The sequence below is a fragment of the Rhipicephalus sanguineus genome, chromosome 11 (assembly GCF_013339695.2).
Source record: "Rhipicephalus sanguineus isolate Rsan-2018 chromosome 11, BIME_Rsan_1.4, whole genome shotgun sequence".
NCBI classification, from domain to species: Eukaryota; Metazoa; Arthropoda; class Arachnida; order Ixodida; family Ixodidae; genus Rhipicephalus; species Rhipicephalus sanguineus.
In genome coordinates, this window is record NC_051186.1 from 2,437,810 (window position 1) to 2,464,529 (window position 26,720).

Sequence of the window (26,720 nt, forward strand, 5' to 3'; positions counted from 1 at the left end):
TTCATGTCATGACCCGACAGTCATATTTGTCAAATCCTCTTACCATTCCAAGCCAATTTTGGTCTACACAAAGTTAAGGAGGCGATCATGAGAGCACCCAGACGTAGATAGATAGATAGATAGATAGATAGATAGATAGATAGATAGATAGATAGATAGATAGATACGTACATAGAAGCGCTCAATGTGCCAAAGGTTCGCTAAGAAATGCTTCGCATATAAAAGCGCGTTTTTTAAACATACCATCGATGACCCATATGTACGCCTTTGACCATCTTGAGGGTGTTAGCGGATGACGTACATGTAGGTCTTTGACCCTGAAAGAGTTTAGGAATGGCGTGAAAGGTCCGGCTGAGTAAAGGTATGGGGCAGAATTGCCCCCCCCCTTTTATTGCCCAGCTTACCACGCTTCTGCCCCCCCCCCCCATTAGATGATTAAAGAGGAGCGGCCAACCCCCCTCCCTACACCTACCCCCCCCCCCCCCCGCAATCAGTCAATAGCCCTCGGAAGTACGAAAAGTTCCCGGCCGTGCCAGTGATGTGATTTGCGGCCTGCGAAAAGGCGGTGCAAGAACGACGCGTTCGTCGTTAACGGAGAAGCGAGCCATTCGGAGCGTACGGTATAATAGTAGCATCACCATTCTAACCTCCGACAAAGGCGATGCTATCTATGGTCTTGCTTAACAGGAGTGACCGTCACATGAATAAATGGGCCTTTCTCGGAGGCCAACATACGTACGGTCCTCTAGATCGGTGGAATAGATGGCGGACCCCTTGCAGTGAGAAAAATAAAGGAGGGGGAGGGGGGGCTCACAACACGGCATGCAGCGTGAAGTACGTGGCTTTTATTTAAATGAGTCTCCGTGGACCCCATGAACCCCATTTGAGAACCACTGCTCTAGCTTATGACCCTACAAGCAGACTAGATACGAAGCTGCAAAAATTACTGACCAGGGGTGCTATGCAGGATGGCCCGAGTTTGGCGAAACTCGGGATCTTTTCCGAGCTCTGGCGACACCCCGTTTTGAACGAGCTAATAGTACGAGTAGGTGAAATCCATCCCTCAGCGCGCGCTCCGTTCCATTGGCTACGATGGAACGCGGCGTCACGTCAAGGGCTGTCGAAAAGGTTGGGTTGTGTCGTCAAACTAGAGGCACCTTCTTTCATTTGTTTGTCGTTCCACTGAGTGCAGAAGTGCACCCATTCAAGAAAAGTGGCAGAAAGCTCTACTAACTATATTTTTTATGTGTGCGCGGGCCGTTTGAATACATTTTCGAGCGCTTAATGTCTGCACTAAGCATCCTTTTAGAATAATCAGCACCGTGACCTTTGAGATTAGTTCCGACAGAGCGCCTTACAGCACCGCGGCTGGAGCTAATTGCCGAGGCACCGTGTATAATCACCACGGTCGGCCTGTACATTCTAGCGCGTTGCTCGGCCGGCGCGCGCCCTCTTCGTTCTCTTCTTCATCGTCTGCTCGTTCCCAGAGCACGCACGCCCGGCTGATTAGCTAAGTGGCTGGGCGGTATTCGCGATGCGCAGCGCCTATAGGGGCGCCACTGAAAGCCGCGTAGCGGAGCCCGTTGGAACCGCACACGGGTCGCGTGGCGGACGCCTCCTTTCACTGCAAGCATGACGGAAGTGCGCGCGTGCGATTTGCCGCTTGTGCGCGTCCCTGATAATTACTTTTGCGGCGATAGTGTGCGCAAAGGAGCCGCGCTTTATAATAGTGGACATGTGTCCGATGTAACAGCTGTGTGGGACGACAATGTCACTATACGCGCCAAGTGTTTGCCACAGACAAGCGTCAACAAGCTTCCTTACGAAGTGGAGCTCATCGTAAGTACACCGCTTTCTTTACAACGTCCCAATCACTAATGCCTGCATGCGTTGACGCATGAACCAACGTTTTTTCTCGACACAGTAGCTTCGTTTACGTGCCATGTGTTTATATAGTAGATTTTGAAGGAGCGCTGTCGCGCCGGCGCATGGATTTCACGGGTGCGGTCACGCGAATGGTCAGCGTTGGTAAAACTTTGAAACCAGCACGATAAACTTGCGAAAAAGTATCTAGGCAGCTTGCGCTAGTGGCGCGGGACTGAGTCACTGCGGAGCTGGTGGTCACCTAGCTTGTCATAGCAGCTTGGCTACGTATTTGCTGGGTGTCTTCAGAGAAGAACGTCGGTGCATGTCCGTCGACCCCCTGTAATTTCGCTGAAAAAAATATATTTTGTTGTCTTCACGAATACGTTTAGCTCTTCGACAGCAATTTGTTCGGGAACAAAATTTTCGTCAGAATGAGATGCATCCAGAGACTCTACGGCGATCTGTTTGAAGCGGTTGAAACAGTTCTGACACAAAATGTCGGTTTCTCTGATGAATGAGGCTTCTTCTGGCGTGCGCCTTCAGGAGGAGTGGCGTCTTAGCCGCGCCAGATAGACAGATGGGGCAGAAGGGGCAGATTTTGCGCTCCTCCCCCCCCCCCCCCTTAGGCAAATAGGAAAGCCCCCACGCCCCGTGAGCACGCCTATGGCCCCACTCATAACACAGCTTGTGTAAAGCGAATGAGTATTAGTGGGATACATCAAAGGTGTTTTTTATTAGCATGGAGTCGTGTTACGAGGCATTCAAAGGGAGGTTGAATCGGTTGAATGTCCTGTCAAAAGCCTTCAGTGCGAACAGGTGCCATGTTTTACAGCCAATATGCATACAGTTGAGGCGAGCGCACAGCGAACATTCTGCACCGGTGATCGCATTCCAGTACCATCATTAGGTAGAATGCAGCCCATTTCGTGCAGCACACGTGTGATTCCACGGCGCTTTTGTAAAGGAGCCGCCACCTGCCCCACATTCTCTGGCATAGCGCTTCGCGCCATTCGTTTTTCAAGAGAGCCTAGGCATCGCGTCTTATCAGTGATAACAACCTCATGTGCATTGTAGCGTCTACAATGCAGGCGAGGCGACCAAATGTAAACGTAGTAGCGTTCGCTGAAGACGTAGCGACATAAATGGAGAAATAAAAACACAGTGATCGTTCTAACACTGCCTAAACAAAGCGCGATTGCTTACCTTTTGCGTCGGACAGCCGCAATCCACCGTCGCCGTCGCTCTCGCTCATGAAATAGCACCGGAAACATGTAGAAGTGCGTTCCTGGCGAGTTTTTGTATGTGTTTGAGCAGCCGACAACGCAGCAGTTATTTTCGACATCGCTGAAGCCCGAGAGAGTCGTTAAATCACGTTGAAAAACACATCCATCCATGCACTCGCGTAGACGCTCGCTGAAACACTGTTCGCCGGGCCCCGCGAGCGCTTCCGAGCCATGGCGGCAGATGGCGTGGTCGGCGCTTTGCGCATCGCCTATACCTATAGTCGGGTACAACTTTAGAAAAAAGGAGAGGCCCCGTCCATATGACCGAAGCGCGGCAGCCGATTGCCTCCGCGGCAAAGAAATAGTCCCGCTTTTGCAACTGACAGCGGCTACGCAGCTGAGAGAGCTCTGCTCTGGAGTCAAGAGGGAGTGGGGAGAAGGTAGGGAATTTACTGGCGCTTAAAAAAATTGTGGTTCTGAATCGCGTAATTCCCGGTACGTATAATACTTTCGTACCTTGATGACTGGTTTGATAGAGCTGTCGTGATGGGAATGCAACAGCACATGCCGGATCGCGAGATAAAAATAACCCCGTGCCTTCTACAACGCTGCGCGTCGTCTGCTCTCTAAATTCGTTGCAAGGGACAAAAGTAGAAAGGGCAGCGCTGCATGGTTTTTGCGCTCGTTTACATGTACACGGATAATTTACTACTCGTTTCCCGAGCCTAAAATTAATCAGTTGCTGTTTAACAAATACTTAAAGGCACAATGCACTTATCGAAACCATTACAAACCTGGGGCGAGAAGACGACCGAGGCAGGAAAGGTAAAAGAAAGCTTCGTTCATCGTTTTAAATAAATACATGGATGCATGTCTCCTGGTTTTAAATAGCAAAATATTTCGGCTTTTCTTTATTTTTATGCTTTCACAAACTTATTTTCAAGAATGTGATGCATCTTATTTTCTTTTTCTTTCACGTTTTTTTTTCTTTTTGCAAACCTGCGATCTCACGAGATTTCGCACGGCGTTCAGCGCGAGTTTTCCGCCATGGAGCCCATCGAGGTGACATCGGAAAGCGATTCTTTGTTGCCGAAAGAGCCTTGTGTTGCCTCGATGTCCACACCACCAAGGAGCGTCGGCAAGAACAAGAGCGGCCACATCCTCAACAGCGATTCACGGAACATGATCTTCCACTGCTACACGTACTGGCGCAACAGGGTGCCCGTACGCAGCGTGGAGGACACGAGCAAGTTTGTCGCCGAGATGCTCGGTGTCAGCGAAAGCACAGTCTTCAAGGTGAGGAGAGAGGCCAAGGCTTCGTCTTCTTCGGGCGGCAATCTCTCGACGCCCTCGCGAAAGCGCCCACGAAATGCGGAGAAGAGAAGACGCAGCACGAAATATGACAGCTTCACGTTGTGCGCGCTGAGGTCATGTGTGCACGATTTCTTTCGCCGCAACGAGATACCGACGGTCGAGAAGATAACCAACGAGTTCTCGAACCGTATGGATCTCCCGTCACTGAAGCGCTGTACTGTGCGGCGCCTGCTTGCCGAGATCCGCTTCAAGTACGAGAAGAGGTGCCGCAACTCGCTGCTTATCGACCGCGACGACATCGTCGAGTGGCGGAATCGCTACCTTCGTGACGTGGAGCGCTACCGGGAGGAAGGCCGAAAGATATTCCTGGACGAGACATGGGTGACGTCGGGACACACTCAGTTGATCGTATGGACAGACACCGTGGTGCAGAAGCGCGGACGCCTGTACGCTCGCGCAAATGGCCTTTCAACGGGTCTGAAACAACCCTCTGGGAAAGGCCAGCGCCTGATCGTCACGCACATCGGCAGTGAAGATGGGTTCGTAGACGGCTGCTTGGATGTATTCCGAGGGCGAAAAACAGGCGATTACCACGAAGAAATGGACGGCAATCGCTTCGAGGGATGGTTCGGCGACGTGCTGCAGAAGTTGCCAGCTGGTAGTGTCATTGTTTTGGGCAATGCACCTTACCACTCCCGCCGAGAAGAGAAATTGCCGACGACGTCCTGGAAGAAGGAAAACATACAAGAGTGGCTGAATAGCAAGGACACCGCCTACAGCGCGACGTTAGTGAAGAGGCAGCTGCTTGAGTTGGTGGCATCTGTGAAGCCACGCTTTCTCAGCTACATCATAGACAACGCAGCTGCAAGGGCCGGTTGCGTTGTGCCCAGGCTCCCGCCATACCACTGCGAATTCAATCCCATTGAGCTCGTGTGGGCAAAGGTGAAAAATGGTATCGCTGCGGACAACCGAGACTTTAAGCTGTGCACTGTTGAAGACATCTTGAGGGAAAAAATCAAGAACGTAACGGCGGAAGACTGGAGGAAGAACATCCGGCATGTGATGGAACTGGAGGCTAAGTTCCGAGTTGACACGTCTGGAAGTGACCATGTCCAGCCCATCGTCATCCAACTGGGGGAAGATGACACTGAAGAAAGCGACTCTGACTGCGAGCTGTCCGGCATTGAGCCCCTCGAGGAAGCTTAACGGCTACCTATTAATTAAATAACAGCCCTTATCAGGGTTACCTAAATGTTGCCGGTGGGGATGTTGTGTTCAGTCATCCACCCCGTGACCCCTCAAATAAATAGGCAGTTCATTTGATGGCGTATTCTATTTAATGGAAGTTCAATTCTGAAAGAGCAACGTCCTGCACACATTTTGCTCAATTTAACTACTGGCATGCAAACATGCTGAAATGCTGGCAAATCGAAATGCAAACATAATTATTAACCCTGAAAAACCATGTGGCGCCCAAGATCCTCATCCAGGCAGCCACTGTCCAGCTTGACAGGCCCGTTGATGAGATAGCTGCAGTCAACGCGAAATTGACAACCACTGTTAACAGCTTGCACGCCACAGCACATTAATGTGGTTTCATTGTTTGGGTATCTAGCTCATGCAAGTAAGGAACAATTATAAAACATCATTACTTTAGTGAAGCCCAAACTGCTCATTCGTGCAGCCATTGCCATGTTGTGGCGCCCTATGGTGAAGTAGCAGCAGCCGAGGCGAAGTTGACTGCCAATGTTGGCAGGGCGTATGTTGAAACGAAAACAAAAGTGGCTACGTTGGAACCACCGAGAAGCTTTACATGCCCCTAAAGGCCAATCAATGCAGCCAAGCAATAACAGGGATCCAGTTTACTCCATAGCATAGTCACTGTTAATTTCACTAAGCCGCTTCAAAAAATAATATCAAAGCAAGCCCAGTGCCGTGCCCCTGTTGCCCATTTCCAGGTAGTTGTGCCACCCTTAGTGTTCTTTATAGCCTGTTCAGATGAATAATGCCAGTGCAAGCACTGCGAGAAGCAATTGTAAGCTTCAGGTCTGCCGAGGCAGTCATGTTGGAGCCATCGACAAGCTTTACATGCCCCTAAAGGCCAATAAATGCCGCCAAGCAACAACAGGAACACACCGTCCGCTCAGTTTACAGCACAGTCACTGTTAATTTCACTAAGCCACTTTAACACATAATAGCAATGCAAGCCCAGTGGAGTGCTCCTGTTGCCCGTTTCCAGGTAGTTGTACCGCTCCTATTGTTGTTGACAGCCTGTTGAGATGAATAATGCCAATGTGAGAAGGCCCAAGGTAATCATTGAGGCAGCAGCCACCGTCGAGCTTGAGGGGCCGAGTGGTCAAATAACGATAGTCAGGGCACGCTTGAAAGACACCGTTAGCAGTCTTGCACTACAAACCACAGTCACGTCATAGCCATTGTTGGTAAAATAGCAGTAGTCAACTCCAAATTGAGAGCAACTGTTAGCAGCTCGCATGCCAAAGCACAGTCATGTGGTTGCACTGTTCATTTTGGTTATCTGGCTGAGGCAAGTAATGAAAATAAGAACAATTATAAAACATAATTTGCTTAGTGACGTCCATAATACTCATTTCGGCAGGCACCGTTGATCTTTAAGGGCCCCATGGTACTTAATTGCAGTAATTGGGCGTACGCTTGAAAGGCACTGTTAGCATTCTGCACTTCAAATCATATAAATGTAGTAGCCATTGTTTAATTTGTTTATCTGACTGGACAAGTAATGCAAACACAAGCACAATTATTAACCCTGAATAACTCTGCTAGCATTTTCTGCTTTTTTTTGGTACTGAAAAATGCCGAGTAAAGTTAGATGTTTTACTGAGGTACTTTGGCCATCGAACAAGCCCTAGGCAAAGTGACAGTCAGATTCAGACAATGAAATTGGTGAAGTAATAAATGGTGAAAGTTGCAAAAGCTCTCGGTACACTACTTTACTGTGCTCCATTCACTGAAAAATGCCTTTATAACGATGATAGCGTCAGACAGGAAATGACAGCCCACTGCACAATATTATTCGTATTGAAAATGTGTACCACCATATGTGATGGGCAGTTAAACCTGTTTACGAAGACTGGAAGCATGAAAAATGCAACAACATAGCAAGGTGCCGTTTCACAATATGGCACCCTTTCATGTGAACTTCTGAAGAGCTGCCGCATGCACTGATGCATAAACACATGAACAAGGGTAAGAAGTGAAATTAGTGGGCAATCCACGGGATTCTTTTAAGGTAATATAGCTCTGTAAGCTTCTTTGTTGTCACAGCTGATAGACCTATCTTTTTTTGCAAGTTGGTTAGTCACATTGTGGCAACAACACAAGAAGCAAGGACAGAAAAATAGGAGAAAACAAAGCAAATAGGCAGACTGAGAAGACAAGGTGGACGAGAGAGAAAGGCTTTAGTGAAGTCGAAGAGGTCAGTCGCGCTATTCAGAGGACTTGGTGCTTTGAATGAGATGACTATGAGTTTAGGAAATTCTGAAAAAAAAAAAGACGCAGCTGAAAGACAATTTACAAAAACAAACGCTAACATAAAATAAAAAGACAGAAAAAGGAATGAACTCAAGCACGCACAGAAGCACGCACATATTTACACATGCGCAAAAACGTAAGCGCGAGAACTAAGAAAATATCAAATATAAAGGAATGGGGGAGATAGAAAATATAAACAAACGCCAGAAAAAACGCACACACATTTACAGACAGGTGCGCGTAGAGGTATCATGAGTCGGTTCACAAGCTGATATATCTCCACGTTGACAAATGTTTCTTTTTTTTCGTTTTTTGCACCGTTGCCTGAGCGGTCATAGGAATTTTTAGTGGCAACATATCACGAGAATGGAAAAGCAGCTCAGAGCTTTGTCATGGGAAAGCATAGCGAGCTCTGGCAGCACACATTATACGTGATTGTGTCACAGCTGGCATTCTACAGCTGGCGCGCGGTGAGCAATGAGAACCACAGAACGACGCGAATTTACGCCAAGTTCTCTTTTGAAGGCAGCGGTTTAACGGTCATAATTGGTTCGACTTGGTTCTGGGGCGAACAAACATCTGATCGTTGCTAATTCAGCCACATTCCCTCAAGCAGCGCGTGTTAGGAGAGCAATCAATCGATGTTGCTACACAACACAGGAACAACGCAGCCATACCCTCGGCTATCTTATAACACTGCTGCTAACAATCGTTCGCGCTGAGCTGGCAGAAACGAATTTTTGCGTGGGAGGTCGTTTCCACAAATGTATTCCGTTGACGAACTCGTAGGTTTGTTCCATCCGCGTACACTTTTCTCATTTCTCCTGAGAATGCTTCTGCTCGATCACCTCACCTCGTCCGACGGAAAACACAGCGACACGGTACACGAGCACACCCACCGCTCACAGTAGGCACCACAAAGCGCACTTTGGCAAACTTCCCTCGTCATAACTTCACTTCGGAGCAAAACAAAACACCATGGAACGAACACACACTATGTTTGCTTGCAGCGGTGTGTCGCCGCCGCGTCCCGTTTTTCGGACGAAGCGAAGCGCAGCGTCACCGATGCTCGGTGCAGTCTTCCTTCGCCGGATAATGGCTCAGAACAAACACACGCAGTACAAATGGTGCATCGTAAGCTCGCAATAATATTTCCGGCATGACAGGCCACCAAAAACCGCTTAGGAATTCACTCTGACGAGGCATGATCACAGCTGACGCGACTCGGCCGAGTTCGAAGCGCGGGCGGCCATCTTCTCCTTGAGCGGAGTCACCGGCCGTCCGGCTCGTGCCGTCAGTCTAGAGCGCGCGCCCATTGGTGGAAGCGCGTGTGCATCCGCCTTTGAGGTGCAAATGCCGCTTTTTTCTAAAGTTGTACCCGACTATAGCTAAGTCAGGACATGCTATATCGAAGCTGATTAAGCCAAATCATGCTAAGGCCGAGCTAAGCCACATCTTACTAAGACCATGCTAATGAAGCCGTGTAAAGCTAAGCACAAGCTAACGAGGCTCATGCTAATGAACACGACGCGAATTAGGAGCGTGTAAATAAAACCAAGATAATCAAGACCTTACTAACGAAGATCGTGTTAATTAAGATCGTGCTAATTAGATTTACGTTAATTATCTCTGTACTATTGGACCTTGCGAATTAGACCTGAGTAATGAATGTCGTGGTAATTAAAACATTAACAATTATTGTTAATTAAGGCAGCGCTAATTAGAATCGTGCTAATTACGATTATTCTAGTTACCTCTTTACTATTCAGGACCGTGCGAATTAAACCTGACTAATTAATAAAACATTAACAATTAATACTAATTAACACGACGCTAATTAGGTGTGTGTAATTAAATCCAAGATAATCATGACCTTTTCGACATCGTCTTAATTTGGATCGTGCTAATTAGAAATATGCTAACTACCTCGTTACTATTCAGGACGTTGCGAATTAAACCTGAGTAATTAATGTCGTGTTAATTAAAAGATTATCGACTAAGACATAACTATTCACTGCCATGTTAATTAAGGCCTAGCTAATCAATAGCACGAATATTGTGACCGAACTCCTCCGATGGCCCCAGCCTTGCGCACCTAGTGCAAGCTGACCAAATTATTTTATATGCAAAGAAGCTGCTGAGTAGCGTCCACCGCATAAAACACTTGACAAGGCACACCGGAACTATGACAGTCCCGAGTTGAGCTGGGGCCTTTTCAAAATCAACGAGTTTGTGCCCGAGTTCGCACGTCAGTCAATTTGATTGACAGACGCCCGCGGCGAAGACAGGGTCCGCCCACCGCGTTTGCTCTTGCGGAGGAGCAGTGCTCACGGCGCAACGCTAGCGAGCAGGGGCGTAGCCAGAAATTTTTTTCGGGGGAGGGGGGTTCAACCATACTTTATGTATATTCGTGCGTGCGTTTGTATGTGTGCGTGCCTACATACGCAAGCAAAACTGAAAAATTTCGGGAGGAGTTTGAACCCCCCCAACCCCCCCCCCCCCCCCCTTGGCTACGCCCCTGCTAGCGAGCGGCACGATTAATCTATCAGTTTAATCGCACATACTACGCACACACGCACGAAGAACTAAAGGTTATATCATCACGTGGCTACGATGTCTCGCATTCAACTTCACCGCACTCACGATGTACCACTCACAGCCACGAAGCAAGCGCCCCTGGTGGGATTTGCGGCGAGAAATATTATCATTTACTTGTTTGTGGAGGCATTGTTTCTACCGATTCGTTACTGCAGAAGAATCTTCAGATGTGTAATGTAAGTATAGCAGTAACCTGTCCATTTATTTGGCTGTAATATTCCAGAGAAGCGAAACGAGCTGCACCAGAGTGCTGCGTGTGCGCCCTTGTTGCCTTCGAGAGTGGAAATTTCTATGCTGCAGGTGGAACAAAAGAATATTCCGAAAGAGGTTGAGGTAGTGGAACAGTACCTCGTAGGAACCGGTCTTGTCTGCTCGCCAGAAAAATCTGAACTTCTCCTCTACCGCCCGACGCTTAAGGGAAGGCCCCCCAAGTGTTACATCCGGCATGCCGAGCACGAAGACATCTGCGTACGCACCAAAGAAGGAAACGAAATACCAAGGGTCAAGCAGATAACGGTGCTTGGACTCATCATAGAATCCAACGGCGCCAACGGAGCAACGATCAGGAATCTGGAGACTAAAATCACGAACACGATGAGGCTCATCAGAAGAATCACCAACAGACATCGCGGTATGAAGGAGGCCAGTGTCGTCCGACTCATACACTCCTTCGTCATTAGTCACATAACCTACGTGGCCGCCTACCACAACTGGTACACTGCAGAAAAGGCCAAGCTTAACACTCTAATTAGAAGAACACACAAGATGGCGCTGGGCCTTCCTGATAGCACAAGCACGGAACTTCTACTACAGCTGGGCATCCACAATACGCTCGAAGAGTTGATAGAGGCTCAACAGATCTCGCAACTCGAGAGACTAACCAGGACACGAACGGGCAGGAGCATCCTGGACAAACTGGGGATAGCCTATCACAAGCAGCACGGCGACAAGACATCCCTCCCCAGCTCGATCAGAGAAAAGCTCCAGGTGGCTAGCCTACCTAAGAACATGCATCCCGAACTCAATCAGGGTCGAAGAGAGAGTAGAGCCAGGTCTTTACTACAAGCATTCGGTAGGGACAAGGAAGCGCTGTTTGTAGACGCAGCAGAATACGCGGATCAACGTGCATTCGCAGTGGCAGTCCTCAACACTGATAAACAATTGGTCAGCTCGTGTAGTGTACGCGGAAAAAAACCCTGAGGCAGCGGAAGAAGTGGCGATCGCCCTAGCCATCGTTTGCCCCGGTTGCAGGTATATAATAAGTGACTCGCAGGCGGCGGTCAGAAATTATGCACAAGGCAGAATTTCACCAGAGGCCGCGGCTATCCTCAAAGCGAACGCGAATTATATCACCTCTGAAGAGACGGAGGAACGACACATTATATGGTTCCCGGCTCATACGTCCCCCCACACCCCCGTACCCAACCTCAATGGAGAGGTCCATCGCGTAGCGCGAGGTCTCACGTTCCGCGCTCGTGTAGAAAGGTCCTCTCCAGGGGATGCAAATCCAGAGGAGGGCTGGACAGAGAGAGACAGAATGACTAGATACTGTGACATTACAAAATTTTATCAAAAATCCAGGTGTATTTATCCACCCCCAAGCCCCAAACTCGACAGGGCCCAATCGGTAGATTGGAGGCAATTACAAACCCAGACCTTCCCCAACCCCGTTCACCTCAGGAGGATATACCCAGACGTCTATTCAGACGATAACTGCAAATTATGCGGCTGGACTCACGCATCTCTTAGGCACATTCTCTGGGAATGCGCGGTTATAGGCGAAGAACATGCAGTCTCCCCAGATGAAGCTGCGGCGCGGTGGACGGCCGCGCTGCGCAGCTCAAACCTGCAAGATCAACTGTGGGCCATCCAGCAAGCCCGTGAGGCGGCGAGGAGACAGGGTCTCCGGTCCTCCTCGGGGGCGGCCTAGGCCCAGGCCACGAATTTGCCGGAGTTCTGAATAAAGTTGTTACCACCACCACCAAAGAGGACAAACGCCCACGAACACGCCCGTGGGAGGCGCGATGATCAGTTGGCAAAAAGATAGCGCGACAATCACGCTGGCGTCGCTGCACTGCTGAAATGTTGCCTGAGTGGCGGCGCTGACGCGTTCGCACGCGGTGTTCCTTTGAAAACCGCCGCAAATGCTGCACGTGCGCTTGTGACGCCATGCTCTTTCTTGCAGCCGTTTTTATCAACGCTGCTATCGCGTGCTCCGCACTGTCTTCCTGTCATGACCGCCGTAACGCGAGCTCGGAGCAAACTCGTGTGCCCGAGAAGCTCGGGCCATCCTGCATAGCACCCTAGGCTGTTCAAGTGAGTGGCCAACACACCACAAGTGTCTCTATTACCGTTTGCTCTGCACTTGTTTGTTCCAGATCTGCATAAAGTCTACAAGCCTGGCGTTCCGCCTCAGTCTATCATCTACTTCACTAGATCACCGCTCTACCGGCTATCGGGCTATGGGCTCACCAGGTGTTGAGTCCTCTAGCCGGTACGACTTCGACGCATGTTGAAGACTCGCCTGCATATTTAACGAAGATAAATGACATCATGGTGAGTGAAGAAGACGACGCCACGGTCTCGTTCGGCGCTTCATCGCTTCTCGCTCGTGTCCCAGTGAATACGGCAGTAGCTACGTACGAATAAGGCCTAATATCAGGCAGTGGTCTTTGTGGTCGAGGTGCTACCGCGAGGTGCTGCTGTGTTGCCTAAGCGACTCTTTTTCCTGTGGTCACATGCTTTATCAGTATAATAAAGATTAGGCTAGTTGGTTTTGATTGATGGTGTAGGGAGGCGCGAATAACGCGCCACACAAGAAAAGCGCGTCATCCTGTGCCCCCCTTATGTGCCGTCTTAGTTGGCGCCTCCCTACATCATGAATGCTTTATCAGTAAACTCGACACTCCTCGGCGCTCAGTCGCGACACTCCACGGCGTCGTAGTGTCTGGCTACGCAGCGCATGTTTTTCAAAGGAAAAGTGGACGTTTCTGAAGCCATCCATTGGAACAGACACTAATTTTTTTCATTTGGGAACCACGAAGCCAAGCCGAGGAGTCAGCTAGAGCTAAGTCAGATCGACAAGGCGGCAAGAATAATTCTAAACACCTACCAGCCCTGCGACTTTGCCAAGAATGCTTCCGTTTGCTTATGAAGATGGTACGAGTGACAATTTTGTGCCGATAGCATGAGAAATGCCTTGAGCTATATTAACTCTTTGCTCATAGCAGTTTCAGTTCCATTCGTTTCCTCGCGCTCTAATTTCTCGATCGCGTACTATGACGCTCTTCAATTACCCGATACAATTATATTGCGTGATCAGAAAGACCGTTCGTTGGGAACTGATTCACCGATCGATTGTTTCAGAACATTTTTTTTACAAAAATTTGACATGTGTGAAGAGATGACAGCCTAGCGTCTTTCATTTCATCTGCTGCCCTAGGCCTACCAACGAGCCAATAAGGGTCATTCGCTGCGAATGGTGGCTTCCCATTGCTCAAACATGTTATGGGATCTAACGTGGGGTTGAAGTGGCAAGCCTATTTTTCGTGACATTGGTCGATGAATCGTTCATAATCATCCGCAGAGTCGATAAGAAGTCGGTGCCGTATACGATGCAAGGTATGAGTGCTCCATGGAGGTAAAGGGTTTTCATATTTCCTGCGCTGTATTTCTAACACAAAGGACGACTAGGTGACAAGGGACAGGCACGTGCGCAACCTTTCTACTGTTTATTGTTCGCAGACGCAAGTGTAATATACACACGGAAGAAACGTTGAACGAAAGAAAAACAAATAAAAAAGTCGAAGAGGAAAATGATTCGTATAGCAGATTCATGGTTGCGATGTGAGGAATGGCTGAATTTAACAATCGCCAACAAATTTAATAGCTGCTTCAGTCAGCGCCACAAAAGGTGCGATAACGTGATTTTTCAGTGTCTGCTTTCAACATGGAATAGGCCTCTAAGATTTCACAAGCTTTTTTTTTTCGAGCTTCAGCGAGCCAAATCACCTGCTTTCTTTAAGATGGTGTTGCCGTCGCATGGCGTGCAGTGTGCCTCGTAACTTATTTTAGCGCACACTGACAGTTGATAGAAGCGCTTGTGGTGTACCCTTCTTTTCTGTGTCCGTGTGTCAGTGTGCGCTAAAATAAGTTACGATGCACTCATACCAACTAGCTCGTCTTTCAGTATTACTTCCGTGCAGTGTGCCGTTAAATACCCTGGTGAATCGAGCCGTTGATTAAAGCTTAGTATTCAGACAAAGCTCTTCAAATAATAAACCCGTCTCTTCAAGTGCTCGTGTCCAACTTTGATTCTTCGTCTCTTTTCACTCATACTGCCTGTTTTCATTTCCGTTAGCATGCAACCCGCTGCTATTGGAGGCGACTATGACTATAAGTTTTCTTCTTCTTTTTCAATAAAGCGCTCAGTTGACAGTCTGCGCGGTACTTCCCGTGTGTATCTAGATTCTGCTCCTAGCTTCGTATGGTACAATGCCTATTACAGCCCAACACACAGATAGCAAAAGTTTGTCTCTGCACAATCTGCAGTATCAATTCCCACTCTTGTCGCTGCCTAAGTGACCTAGCTGTACTTATGCGTGAAATTCGCCTGTACGCGAATCAGTTTTTCTTTTGTGTGTGTTTTTTTAAATATAAGCAACTCATCTTTCACTTTTCAGTTATTCGGTGTTGAGGACGACAGCCAGCACTTTGAAGGCCAAGCAAACCAAGCATAACAAACTCTCATAAACACTGCATTACGCTCAAATTTAAGTAATCATTTTGACCATCATTTCACATAGTTCCGAATACATGGCAGTAGTGTGAGGTTAGGAATGACGCCTATTTCTGCAACCCACAAGGGAGCACAGTGCTGCGCAATGACGGGGGGGGGGGTTGAAGAAGAGGGAAAGATATAAGATGACCGAGAAGAGAGTCCATATTCTCAACATGAGTAACCACAGCAACGAGAGCTAAATTGGCGCTCCTCTTCGAAGAAGCCGTGGGTGACCGACAGCTGTGTAAATCTAACCTGCCTTCTCTCTGAACGCTCCATGAATAAAGGGACTTTACTGCATCGCAGCGTGAGCCTCTGTCACTTGGCCACAGCTGGAACCAGTCCTTGAAAACCTTTTATCAATATGATCAATTTCACTCCAATTTTTCTACAACAGCCGCAGAAGAATCGAACTCTAGAACGGGTCTTGGTTGCGACTCTCCGTGCATTTGCGATGAATGCCGATTTGTGCCCGTGCCTATCACTTGTTCTTTCTTTCCTTCTTTCTTCTCATCTTCTTCCTCTCTTTATTGTTTTTTTGCCCCCTCCTTCTGACCTTCTGTGCGGGCAGCAAGTAAAGTGTAGTCTATGTTAACCTGTCTGCCTTTTCTTTGCTCTCTTTCTCTCTCCCATTGATAGAATTACTGAGATTCTTTCTTTCTTTCTTTCTTTCTTTCTTTCTTTCTTTCTTTCTTTCTTTCTTTCTTTCTTTCTTTCTTTCTTTCTTTCTTTCTTTCTTTCGCATTGCGCAATGTTTCCTCCTAACTGTTTCCTTCAGGGGCGTACCCAGAAATATTTTTTTTTGGGGGGGGGGGGTTCAATCATACTTTATGTACGTTCGTGCGTGCGTTTGTATGTGTGCGTGTATATGCACGCAAGCAAAACTAAAAATTTCCGGCGGGAAGAAGGTGGAACCCCCCCCCCCCTTGGCTACGCCTCTGGCTTCCTTCCTCCATGCCCGGAATCGAACCTTCATCCACGCGCTTAGCCGCGCTACACCTGAGCTGCTACAGGCAACAACGACGGTCATGCGTTTATGTCCAGGCAACTATGGAATGTTGCAACGCGAAATGACAAGTCACCTCGACAAAAGATCAAATTGCCATATTAGAAACGGCTGATCGCCGACAAGCCCAAAATGAGAAAGCATCAGTTATTGGAAAACGGCGGCATACCAACAGACATGCGACCGACGCACCGTCGACGGTCGTATTTCTGTACGCTCGCCGGCACCGCGTTCTTAACAGTGAAGCTCTTTAAGCTGTCGGTGACTTGTTCTCCGTCGTAAAAAACTGTCATCATCATGAACCGGCACGCGCTCTCTTCATTCTGTTTACAGTGAAGCTGTTTAAGCTATCGGTAAGTTGTGCTCCGTCGTGAAAAACTACTCAGGTGGGTGTGCGCCACAGGAATTGGGCAAGCCCCACTGCCATGTACAGCAGGTGCGAGTGTGAAACGAAAACGAACACGTTAGAAAGAGAGAGAGAGAAAGAAAGCGATAGAAGGGATGAGGGAGAGAGAAATAGACAGAAATAAATGAAATAAAGACATAAAAAAGATAGAAAGACTGAGAAAGACGTAGAAAAAGAAAGAGATAAAAACAAACAGACACGAAAAAGAGAGAGGAAAACCGGAGAGCAAGGCGGAAAGAGAAAGAAAGAGAGAAATAAAGAGAAACATAGAAAGAGAGAAAGAGGAAGAGATAGAAAGTAAGATACAAAGAGCGAGAAATAGAAAGAAATATATGGAGAGAGGAAGAAAAGAATGGTAAAAAACAGATATAAAAGTAGAGAGATCGAAGAAACAGAGAAAGCGAAGAGAACAATGAAATAAAAAAATAAATAAAAAGACACAAGGAAGGTCACCCAGCTGCGCTCTCCTTTTCAGGCTTCGTTCAGGCTTGACACCACTAGCGCGAAGCTTCCGTAATTTTTTTTTTTTTTTTTGCCTACGACGCCGCCACCGCAATCTGTTAGTTATAGGAGCATCGCTTAAAACCAGTGATGGAAAATTCGTCAACACGGGGTGTCACTGGAGCCGACGTTTCGACAAGCGGACTGGTCTTCTTGAAAACTGCGACATGTACAAGACACGTCCGCTTGTCGAAACGTCCGCTCGAGCGACACCCCGTGTTGACGAATATTTCATCCCGTCAAGCTTCCGCCTTTCCCCGAACTTCTGCCTTTTTTTAAAACGAGTGAGCTATTCTATCGTGAACCAGACACTTACAGATGTCTATGCATCGTGTCAGGCTGAGGAAGTGGTTCAAGAAATGTCTTCAAATAGTTTACCGCATAATCCGAACTGACAAAATTGTGAAATACGAGGTTCAGATATTTCTACGACGTCTTCGGCTACATAGGTAGTTTCTAGCAACAACTGAAACATATTTCAGTTGTTGCTAGAAACTGCTCGGAGGTACTATTTCCTGGCTTGAATTCTGTAGACCTACCAATTATGAACTTCTAAATTTAGTGACACAACCTGGACGAGAAAATGAGAAGAGGTCACTGTTCATTTCAAACCTGAACAACACTATGTCGTCTAAAGTAACCATTATTTACTAATATTCAAAGCTCTCTATACTTTTCTAGCTTGTATGCTTCAACTTTCTTGCGCGCGCGCGCACGCACGCACGCGCACACGCACACACACACACACACACACGCACACACACACACACACACACGCACACACACACGCACACACACACACACACACGCACACACACACACACACACACACACACACACGCACACACACACACACACACACACACGCACACACGCACACACACACACACACACACACACACACACGCACACACACACACACACACACACACACGCACACACACACACGCACACAAACGCACACACACACACGCACACACACGCACACACACACACGCACACACACACACACACACGCACACACACACACACACACGCACACACACACACACACACACACACGCACACACACACACACACACACACGCGCACACACACACACACACACACACACACACACACACACACGTTTTGATCTGCGTGGGCTGCTACATTCTACACAACCATCCGGTACAGTCTTCAACAATATACCTGTTGTGCAACTTCCGTATTCGCATTGACACGCGCGGATTGTGACATGACAATGCGCAAGTAATTTTAAAATATCCTCGAAACACACATGCACGATAACAAACGCAGTGTGCCGCAGCTGCATACTTGCTTGAGGAAGACAAAGAGAAAGCGAAAAAAAAAAGCAATCCACCTTGCTCCTGCAAGCGAAATGTATCCGGCTTTCTGCGACTACGTGGAAGACATCGATGTAGGTGTTTTTAAGTAGAGCACATTATTGTGCAAGGGTAAGCAGGACACGGGTAATGGATTTCTGTTTGCTTGAGCAGCAAGCTCTGTGAGCCATGTCATGCACACTTCAGGTAAGTTATGCAACTTATCTCTTGTATGAAGGCGAGCCCTGCGCCTCCCCAGATTAAAGATAATGTCACAGATGCGTTTATTATAGTGTGAGAAAGAGAATGTTAGTGAGCAAGCATTGACAGAGAGAAGAGAGAGAGAAAGGTACGGACGAGGGAAAGGGAGGGAGGTTAACTAGGATTGAATTATCCGGTTTGCTACCCTACATTAGAGGGAGGGGGAAAGATAGGTGAAAATAAGAGAGAGCGAAGAGAAATCCATGCGCACTAAAAAAAATGAAAAGGTGAGACGTGGAAGTATTACGGTCGGTTCAATAGGCCACTGCCGCGCAAAATAATTTATTAAAGCCTTGATAGATTTCCGTTGCGACGACATTTTAGGTCGACATTCCGATACTGTTTCTTCTGACAGGGGCCTGTCGTGAAGATGGGCCAACATGGCCACTAACGACAACTTGTGCGTGCTGTAGCGAAGGCAGCGTCAAAGAACGTGTTCTTTGAACGTGTTCTTTTCTCGCAACCGCAGTGGTTGCAAGCAGCGCTATCATCCATGCCGGTTCGGCATGCAGAAAAGTTGGTAAATGCCGCACCAAGCCAGAGTCGGCAAAGCACCGTCGTCTCGAGTCGAGAGAGTCCAGACGGGGGCCGAAGGTCGCGAGGTGGGTCCAGTCGATGCAGTCGTGTGTGCTGCGATCTTGGTGCGTTCCATAATGAGTTCACGGCTTCGTTTGCAAGTACTTATAGGCTTGAGCGCGCAAACGCGAACAGTTGAGATTGTTCTCGAATTAACGCGGTCACCAGCGATAACGCGCCTTACCGCAGGGCAGTTCATCGACGGCCGACTATCTGTTCGCCGCTATCAGTATACAGTGTGTATTGCTGTAGTTTGATTTCCGCTTCCCGGCCACAAGTTCGGCCAAATATAGAGTTTCACCTTGGACACGCCGACTGCTGCCTTCGTCTACGTCACGACCCTGTGACAATATTCACGGTAGTGGAGAGAGAAACGAGGGAAAAGCAGAAGGGTTAACGAGGTTGCATCCGATTTGCTTCACCCCACGGGAGGAGAGAGAATTCAAAAAGAGAGAGAAGGAACGAAAATGAAGGATTAGGTGATAAACGCGCAAACATAGCAGCCTTTATCACGCATGCTCAGGCTGTCACAACCGAGAACTATTTTATAGTCCGGTTATTCTACGACTGCAGCGGAGAACATGTACTAGAATCTATGATGTCGATGAAGGCTTGCAATGTCTGGTTCAACTGTATCTAAATATTGCAATACGCTTCGAGTTACAATTCAGTTAAGAAGTGTGAGTATCGTTCTTATCAGTGACCTCAACTTAGCGATGACTCGTAGGTATTCGCCATGCAAGTCATCAGTAGTAGGTGCAGTGTACTGCGGCAAATGGAGACAGAGAAATGTTTTAATGAAATGCTGGAGATGTCAGCCTGGCTATTCGCCTGACATGCTTCTTCTGGTGCTGGGTGATGATTATGATATATACACTGATAATCACTTGACGGCACACACAGCCACAGACGAACACACAGATTACACTATATACAAAGTTTCGTTAAGACTCATGACCCGCAAGAACGTCAACAGCGCTTTCGTGGCGCGTAACGCACAGGTGGTGCTTTGCCAGGTGGCCCCAGAATATGCCGCAGTTGTAAGCTGGAGACCCGTTGACGGTGTAATGCCGTGTTCAGAGATTTTCTCTCTGGTGCGCCTTGCCCGCAGTCACACAGAACATTTTTCAGGTCTTCTGGGGCGTTGCATTGGATACATAATGGCGAGGCAGACACTTTATTCTTGTCCTTGAAGTAGTTCGTATAGGCAACGTTTAGTCTCATGCGGTGTAGGCATGTTTGATGTTAAGATCTTTGAAGGTTAGGTTGTAATGATGCGTGATGTCGTGGAACAAGAATAGAGGATGCATGGATTCGGACTCGGCTTCCTCAGCGTCGGTTCGGTGAATCAGCTCTCGAGACACGAGGTTGGCGATCTCGTTGCCAGGAATGCCGCGATGAAATGGCGCCCAGACGATCATGACTGGTCTCGTTGGCGGCTTTTGGTTGATAGTTCTGAGCACATACTTATGGCCAATTTTCAAAGCTGCGGCATGCCTGATGATAGCCGGTAATGACGACTTCAACGTCGGTTCGGAAGACGGCGAGGGATACGGCCGCTTTCTTGGCGTGCGTGGGATGGCTTCGGGAGATCAGTGGGGTACTCTGACGTTCTTTATTGATGATAACGGTGGCTGTAGTATCTGCTTGTCCGGGGTAGGACGCCACATTCGTGTAGGCTGTGGAAGGTTAACGCCCATATTGCTTGTGAATGGAACGAGCCTGGGCTTCCCTTCTGTGTTTGTAGTGCACTGGGTGCATACTGCGGGGCGGTGATGTTGTTGTACGTGGCATGGGGTATTGCTTACAGTCTGAAGAGGTGGGTGGTTAAGAAGGGCTGAGAGCCTCAGAATTGAGAGGATCCCCGTTTCTGTGACTGCCAATCATGTTCGCTGGCTGGAGAGATGTGCCTCGATCAGCTCCTCGGCGGTATTGTGCTCTCCTAGCCGCAGGAAACATTCTGTTGAAGTGCTGATCGGTAGACCCAGTGCCTGCTTATATGCCTTTCTGGTCATTGTGCCGATTTTCTTCATCTCCGTCACACTGAGTCGTGCTTACAGTATAGCATCAGTTATTCGAGACACGACAAAGGCTTGGACAGGCGAAATGTGTCCGCCTCCTCCATGCCTCCTGTCTTAGTTGTTATTCGCCGGCTCATGTGAGTAACTTGGGCTGTTGCATTTTCAAGCTTCTTGAGTAATATTGTGTTGGTGTAATCCGATTATAAAAACATTCCCAGTATCTTTACGCTCCGAGATGGAAGTAGCGTGTTTCCCTCCAGTCGTTAATTGAAACTGGCCGAGTTGGATGCGAGTTTGTTTCTCGGTGAGACGAGGAGCAGCTCCGACTTATCGAGGGCGCATATGAAGCCACAGTACTTAGCGTAGTCACTCACTATTTCTGCCGCTTCTTGGAAATTGCTTTCAATTGCCCCAATTTACCCTGCGCACGAGCAGGTGGTAACGTCATCCGCGTATAGACCATACCGAATACCCGGTATGCCATCGAAGAGAGGTGGAAGACCAGTTAGGGGAAGATGAAAGAGGAGAGGGGACAACATACTGTGCTGTTCCGCGCCCACGCAGTAGAAAGGGCTTCGTGGCTTGGTCTACGACCTTTAAGATTGCTTTTCTATGTGAAAGGAAATGTGTGATGTAGCAATGCGTCCTGGCCCGTGTGTTTAGCCTGCGTAATACTGCATGCCTGACATTATCAATCGCCCCTTTTAGAAAGTAAGGCTAGTAAGGCTAAAAACAAATTTCGCTCATGAGGAAATGAAATGTTCAATCTCTTGAGCTGCCTGACAATCGATAAAAATTTTCTTTATGCATTTCGTCTTTTAATAACAATTCATTTTTTAGAAATAATGTGGTGTAGTTTAGCTATGCTCGTGCGATGCTGCCCTCGTGATCCAACTGTCCAGCGCCAGCTGGTGCCGCAGCTAAAGTGTAAATGTCATTACGTGATCGCTTAGGCTAATTCAATATGACAAGCTGGGTGTAATGATTTATTCTCGCTTTGATTTTTTCACACAAGTTTAAATAACCTAAACTACTGTTCCTCTAAGGCGGTTAGCGATTACGCTATACTAATAGCCTGGCAGCGAAAATATTCACTTGCACATTTGCAGTGTACGTGCCGAAGGAGGTTTTTATAAGGCATGTGGAGCTTCACTAAATTTGTTAACCGCAGTCTGAAATCAGAAACACCCGTCCAATATTGTGCGATATCTTGATTTCACCGAGGCGCCTGCTGTGTATTGATCTACGCAGTTCAGCAGAGCAGAACAGTTTACACATTTAAAGGGCGAGAACTGTAGAAGCACTGTCTACTACACATTTACGTACAGTGTAATGGCTAAGGAAACATCCATGCAATGCGCTAGAAATATTTTTCACTATTGAGAATGTTAGATTGTGCGTATCCTTTTATTTCGCTAATAGATGAAGGTAAAGGTGGGGCTTGGATTAACGAAAACCGCGAATAGGCTCATGGTAATGTTGCTATATATAACTTAAAGGGGTACTGACAGTAACTTTTCAGTTGTCGCGTCTTTGCGTCAAATGAAAGGCCAAGCCCTGGAGAACCTAGAAAATGTACTGCTAAGCGCTAGTGCACCCTGAAAAAGTAATTACACTCCGTGTTTTAAAAGAAGTTTCGCCTTCTACTGCACCCTGACGTCACAACACGGTATGAGCACCTCATCACGTGCTCGCTCAAGTAATCGTGGCGTTTCCACGGCCGCTCCGCATTGTGGCTCTGTTTGTGACGCTCAAGCGGCCATTTTGGAAGTTTTGGCACCTGGCGTCATCAAACTAACCAGACTGCTGCGTGAAGTCACCAGAATTAGTACCGTAACCTGGCGTCAAGCTAGTGCCTGTATTGGTAGGTGTGCCACGGGAATATTGACTTGAATATCAAAATGAAATATCTTATCAGCATTTGCTGATCTTCACACTTACTCAGAGCCGTCTCTGTATACAGAAGATTTGTATCGCAGAGTAAACTCGCCTTTGAAAAATGGTGTCAGTACCCCTTTAAGTACGAAGAGCATACCTTTCACCTGACATAGTCATATGAATTTTGCATTGTGCGGCTGAGATTACCTACTTCTTGCCGCAGTATACCGCGAAGTCTATGCAGTCAGCACTGTTACAGCTTTCGTGAGGTAATGATTTCTATGACCTCGTTACCCATAACTGTGCTGTGGCAACAGCTTTAAGTGTGTTGGTTTTGCTCATTGAGTACTGTAAAACGAAATTATAACTTTCTGCTTTCTCTTCGAAAAAACAGATTCGAAACAATATATTTCAATCATACAGCGAACATGGAATTGCGAAATGTGCACGGAATTCTACTATGAAAAGAAACGATATATTATTTAGAGCTAGATCGTGTCATGTTATAGAACACCATTGCGCCTAGTCTGCATTTCGCTTTGTGAATCCTTTGTACGAGCTTCTTGCCCGCCATGCCACCAAGACTGTGCGCTCGAGTTCGTAAACATAAATCAGCGTATATAGCAGGAATTAGCAGACATTCTAGGAATTTCTGACCTATCATTGTCAAGTGGCGCTTCCTTCTGACACTACCCCCCTCCCTCTCTCATTCTCTCTCCCGCCTCCTTTTTTAAATATTTTATATAATTTATTTTTACTTTTTCTTTTGTTTCTTTTTTTCACTGAATACCTCTTTCCTTTTGACTCACTCAATTCGTCATGGTGGCCTCTCCCCCACTCCCGCTTTCACAGTTGCCCCCTTCTCCTCCTTTGTTTGGATTAGAAGAGAGGGTACGAAGCATATACACACAAGCGCTAAGGAAAGCAGTTGCAGCCTTGAAGAAGACAAGTCCGCTTGTCGAAATATCGGCTCCACCGACACCCCATGTTTACCAATTTGTCACAGCGTATATAGTGTCACATAATTGAACTCCATACACGTACAATTACAGTTTCTATCCTGTGAAAAAGTGGACTTACGTTATCAATGAAAGTACTATTGTGTCTGGTCTAATTTTGCTAATTATGTCCTTAATGGGCTTGCTCGCCCGTACCAATCCCCTCTTTCGTGAGGGAGGCATGAGGGACGTACATATGAAAAGGGTACTGGTAGATGTGTAAAGAAGTGTCTTTCTACACACGTTGCTTGGCGCTTAAACATTTGAATGATGTTTGCCGAGCGTGTTACGAATCGCACGCTTTTATAGGCAGAATTGCTTCGAGGATTACAAGTTGCACTGCAGGACTTATACAACTAATCATGTCTTGATTTCGTGCGCGTGCGTTGTGTGCAGGTCCAGTGACGCTGCGGTATCTAATTTTGTACGGGCCAAGGCTGCATGTTTCACAAGGATATCGAGCACTGCCTGCCGTATAAAAGGAAGAAGCGGCAATCGTACCTGGTTCATCGTTGAGGACTGCAACGAGCGCATGTGACAATGTGCGGCAGCTGCCTTTTTACGGTCGCTGTATGTGCCGCGCTAGTGTCCTCGACACTGTCTGATTGCGTCACGTACGGATACTGCGGCACGGACTATGCGACTGGCAAGCGGCTTCCATGCGCAATCAAGCGTGCTCCAGGTCCCATAAGAAGTGACTATCTCGAGGACGCGTGTCTCGAACTGCTCGACACTAAGAGTCAGACCGCACTTGCCTGCTGCAGCTCCGAGCAGGCGGAGGTGTTCAAGTCCGAGTTCAAAAAGCTAATTTACCTGGGCGTTCGCAGAGGTAGTGAATGCTTCAAGAAGTTCCAGAACGTCGTCTGCCAGGCGTTATGCTCGCCGTTCCAGTCCCATTTCGTCGCCGTCTTCGCTAACCGCACCGAGGGGAATAAGTGTCCCAACCCATCGGCCACAGAGATTGTTTACGCAGTTGAAAGGAGTTACGCCGAAGCAGTGTACGATACCTGCAAAGACGTCCGCACCCACATCTTCGGCAGGAAGCTGATGAACTACATGTGCGGAAGTTACGGTGTTCGCCATTGCACGGCCCAGCACTTCCTGGACTTCGTAGGCGCCGTCCGTTCGGAGGGAGGACACTCGCCGCTCAAGATCCGCTATGTTCTCACTGAGCTACCGATTTCTGTCGACGGCCGAACGTTGACGCCCTTCAAGCCCGACCTCGATCTGATCGCGCAGAAATCTAATGCGGGCGTGCAACTGCGACAATATGCGAAATAAACTGCGAGGCTCGAAACAGCTGCAGCAGATAGGAATGGTTACATTTTATCCTCCCCAATGACTTCACGTTTTTGCGATCTGAATTTCCCTCAAGTCTAAAGCTTTCATTTTCAGGCCATATATACTGTGCATCACACGACAGATGTTGTCTCTGAAACAAATCTCGCCATTCTCTTCACGCCATTTATTGCGCGTTCAACCTCAAAGGAAGTCATACCTCGCGAGCTCATGAGAATATAAATGTGCCATCTTACCCGCCTCTGCTGCCTCGTAATGTTGCTTGAATATTCGAGTTTGCTCATAAACGGCACCAGGCGTGAAAGAACAGATGGTTGGGGCAGCATGATAAAAATGAGTGAATTATTTAAAATTAAACCAAGAGCCTCTGACAAGAAGTCAGGCACTTGAATTACTTCAATATCATAAAATTGACCAAGAGGAGTGGCTTCTTTCGGGTCACCAATATTTTGGAAATGACAATGAGAATATTCCGAGTATCCCCAAGGACTGGAACATGCACCAGGTTTCGGGCATCGAAGCGGTTCATCACGCTGCCGCTCGGAATGCGTTCAGACGCAACATCGTTGTTGGTTTAAGTCCTGAACAAAGTGACATATGACGCTTACGAAATCGAAATTGCTATACAAGCTTCAATGATACCTTAGATGCCAATCTGTTTCGTGCCTAGCCTACTACAGCAGTTGGTTGATACAAGCAATAGTGTAAAATCAAGGCTTCGACAGACACCCGTCTGGCCTGGACGAATCATTGTGTAAAAAAATGCCCCCACCTCCCCGAAGGGAATCGTGAGGAAATGCGAATGCATTTCTTGCGCCGAGAGTACACGGCGTAGTAATTTGACGCGCACAAGTATCTCCCTTTTGGGCGCCTCTTTCAACGAACGCTTCCTACGTGCGTTCGTAATATTCTCAGGGATGTTGCCACCGCCTTCAATGCAGCACAGACGCGTTCAGGCTGTGCCAAGGCAGCACAAACGCTACAAACGCGTTTCAAACGCACTGCATTGAGGCGGTGGCGCAGGGAGGAGAGAGAGCGAACGGCGAGAGAAGGAGCGGCGAAGCACTGCACCTACCCTCTCCTACACTCTCTCCACACACGCGGGAGCTCCGCCGAGCTCCCGCGATGCGAGCGCCCTCACACGCCAGAGCGCGCTCC

At 47.8% G+C, this 26,720-nt stretch overlaps 2 protein-coding genes across 2 annotated transcripts; both read left to right on the forward strand.

The window, feature by feature from the left end:
* Positions 1 to 4,136: 4,136 nt before the first annotated feature.
* LOC119374209 (uncharacterized) lies at positions 4,137 to 5,609 on the forward strand. Its single transcript, XM_037644266.1, has one exon. The coding sequence runs from the start codon at positions 4,137 to 4,139 to the stop codon at positions 5,607 to 5,609; it is 1,473 nt and encodes a 490-aa protein (XP_037500194.1).
* A 12,963-nt stretch (positions 5,610 to 18,572) lies between these two features.
* LOC119373637 (uncharacterized) lies at positions 18,573 to 25,814 on the forward strand. The gene is made up of 2 exons (XM_037643691.2): positions 18,573 to 18,736; positions 24,660 to 25,814. The coding sequence occupies exon 2, from the start codon at positions 24,804 to 24,806 to the stop codon at positions 25,542 to 25,544; it is 741 nt and encodes a 246-aa protein (XP_037499619.1). The 5' UTR covers positions 18,573 to 18,736; positions 24,660 to 24,803; the 3' UTR covers positions 25,545 to 25,814.
* The last annotated feature ends 906 nt before the right edge of the window (positions 25,815 to 26,720 follow it).

Excerpts from the sequence above, each read along its gene's own strand:
- LOC119373637 (XM_037643691.2), top strand. The coding sequence starts at position 24,804 with ATGTGCGGCAGCTGCCTTTTTACGGTCGCTGTATGTGCCGCGCTAGTG.
- LOC119374209 (XM_037644266.1), top strand. The coding sequence starts at position 4,137 with ATGGAGCCCATCGAGGTGACATCGGAAAGCGATTCTTTGTTGCCGAAA.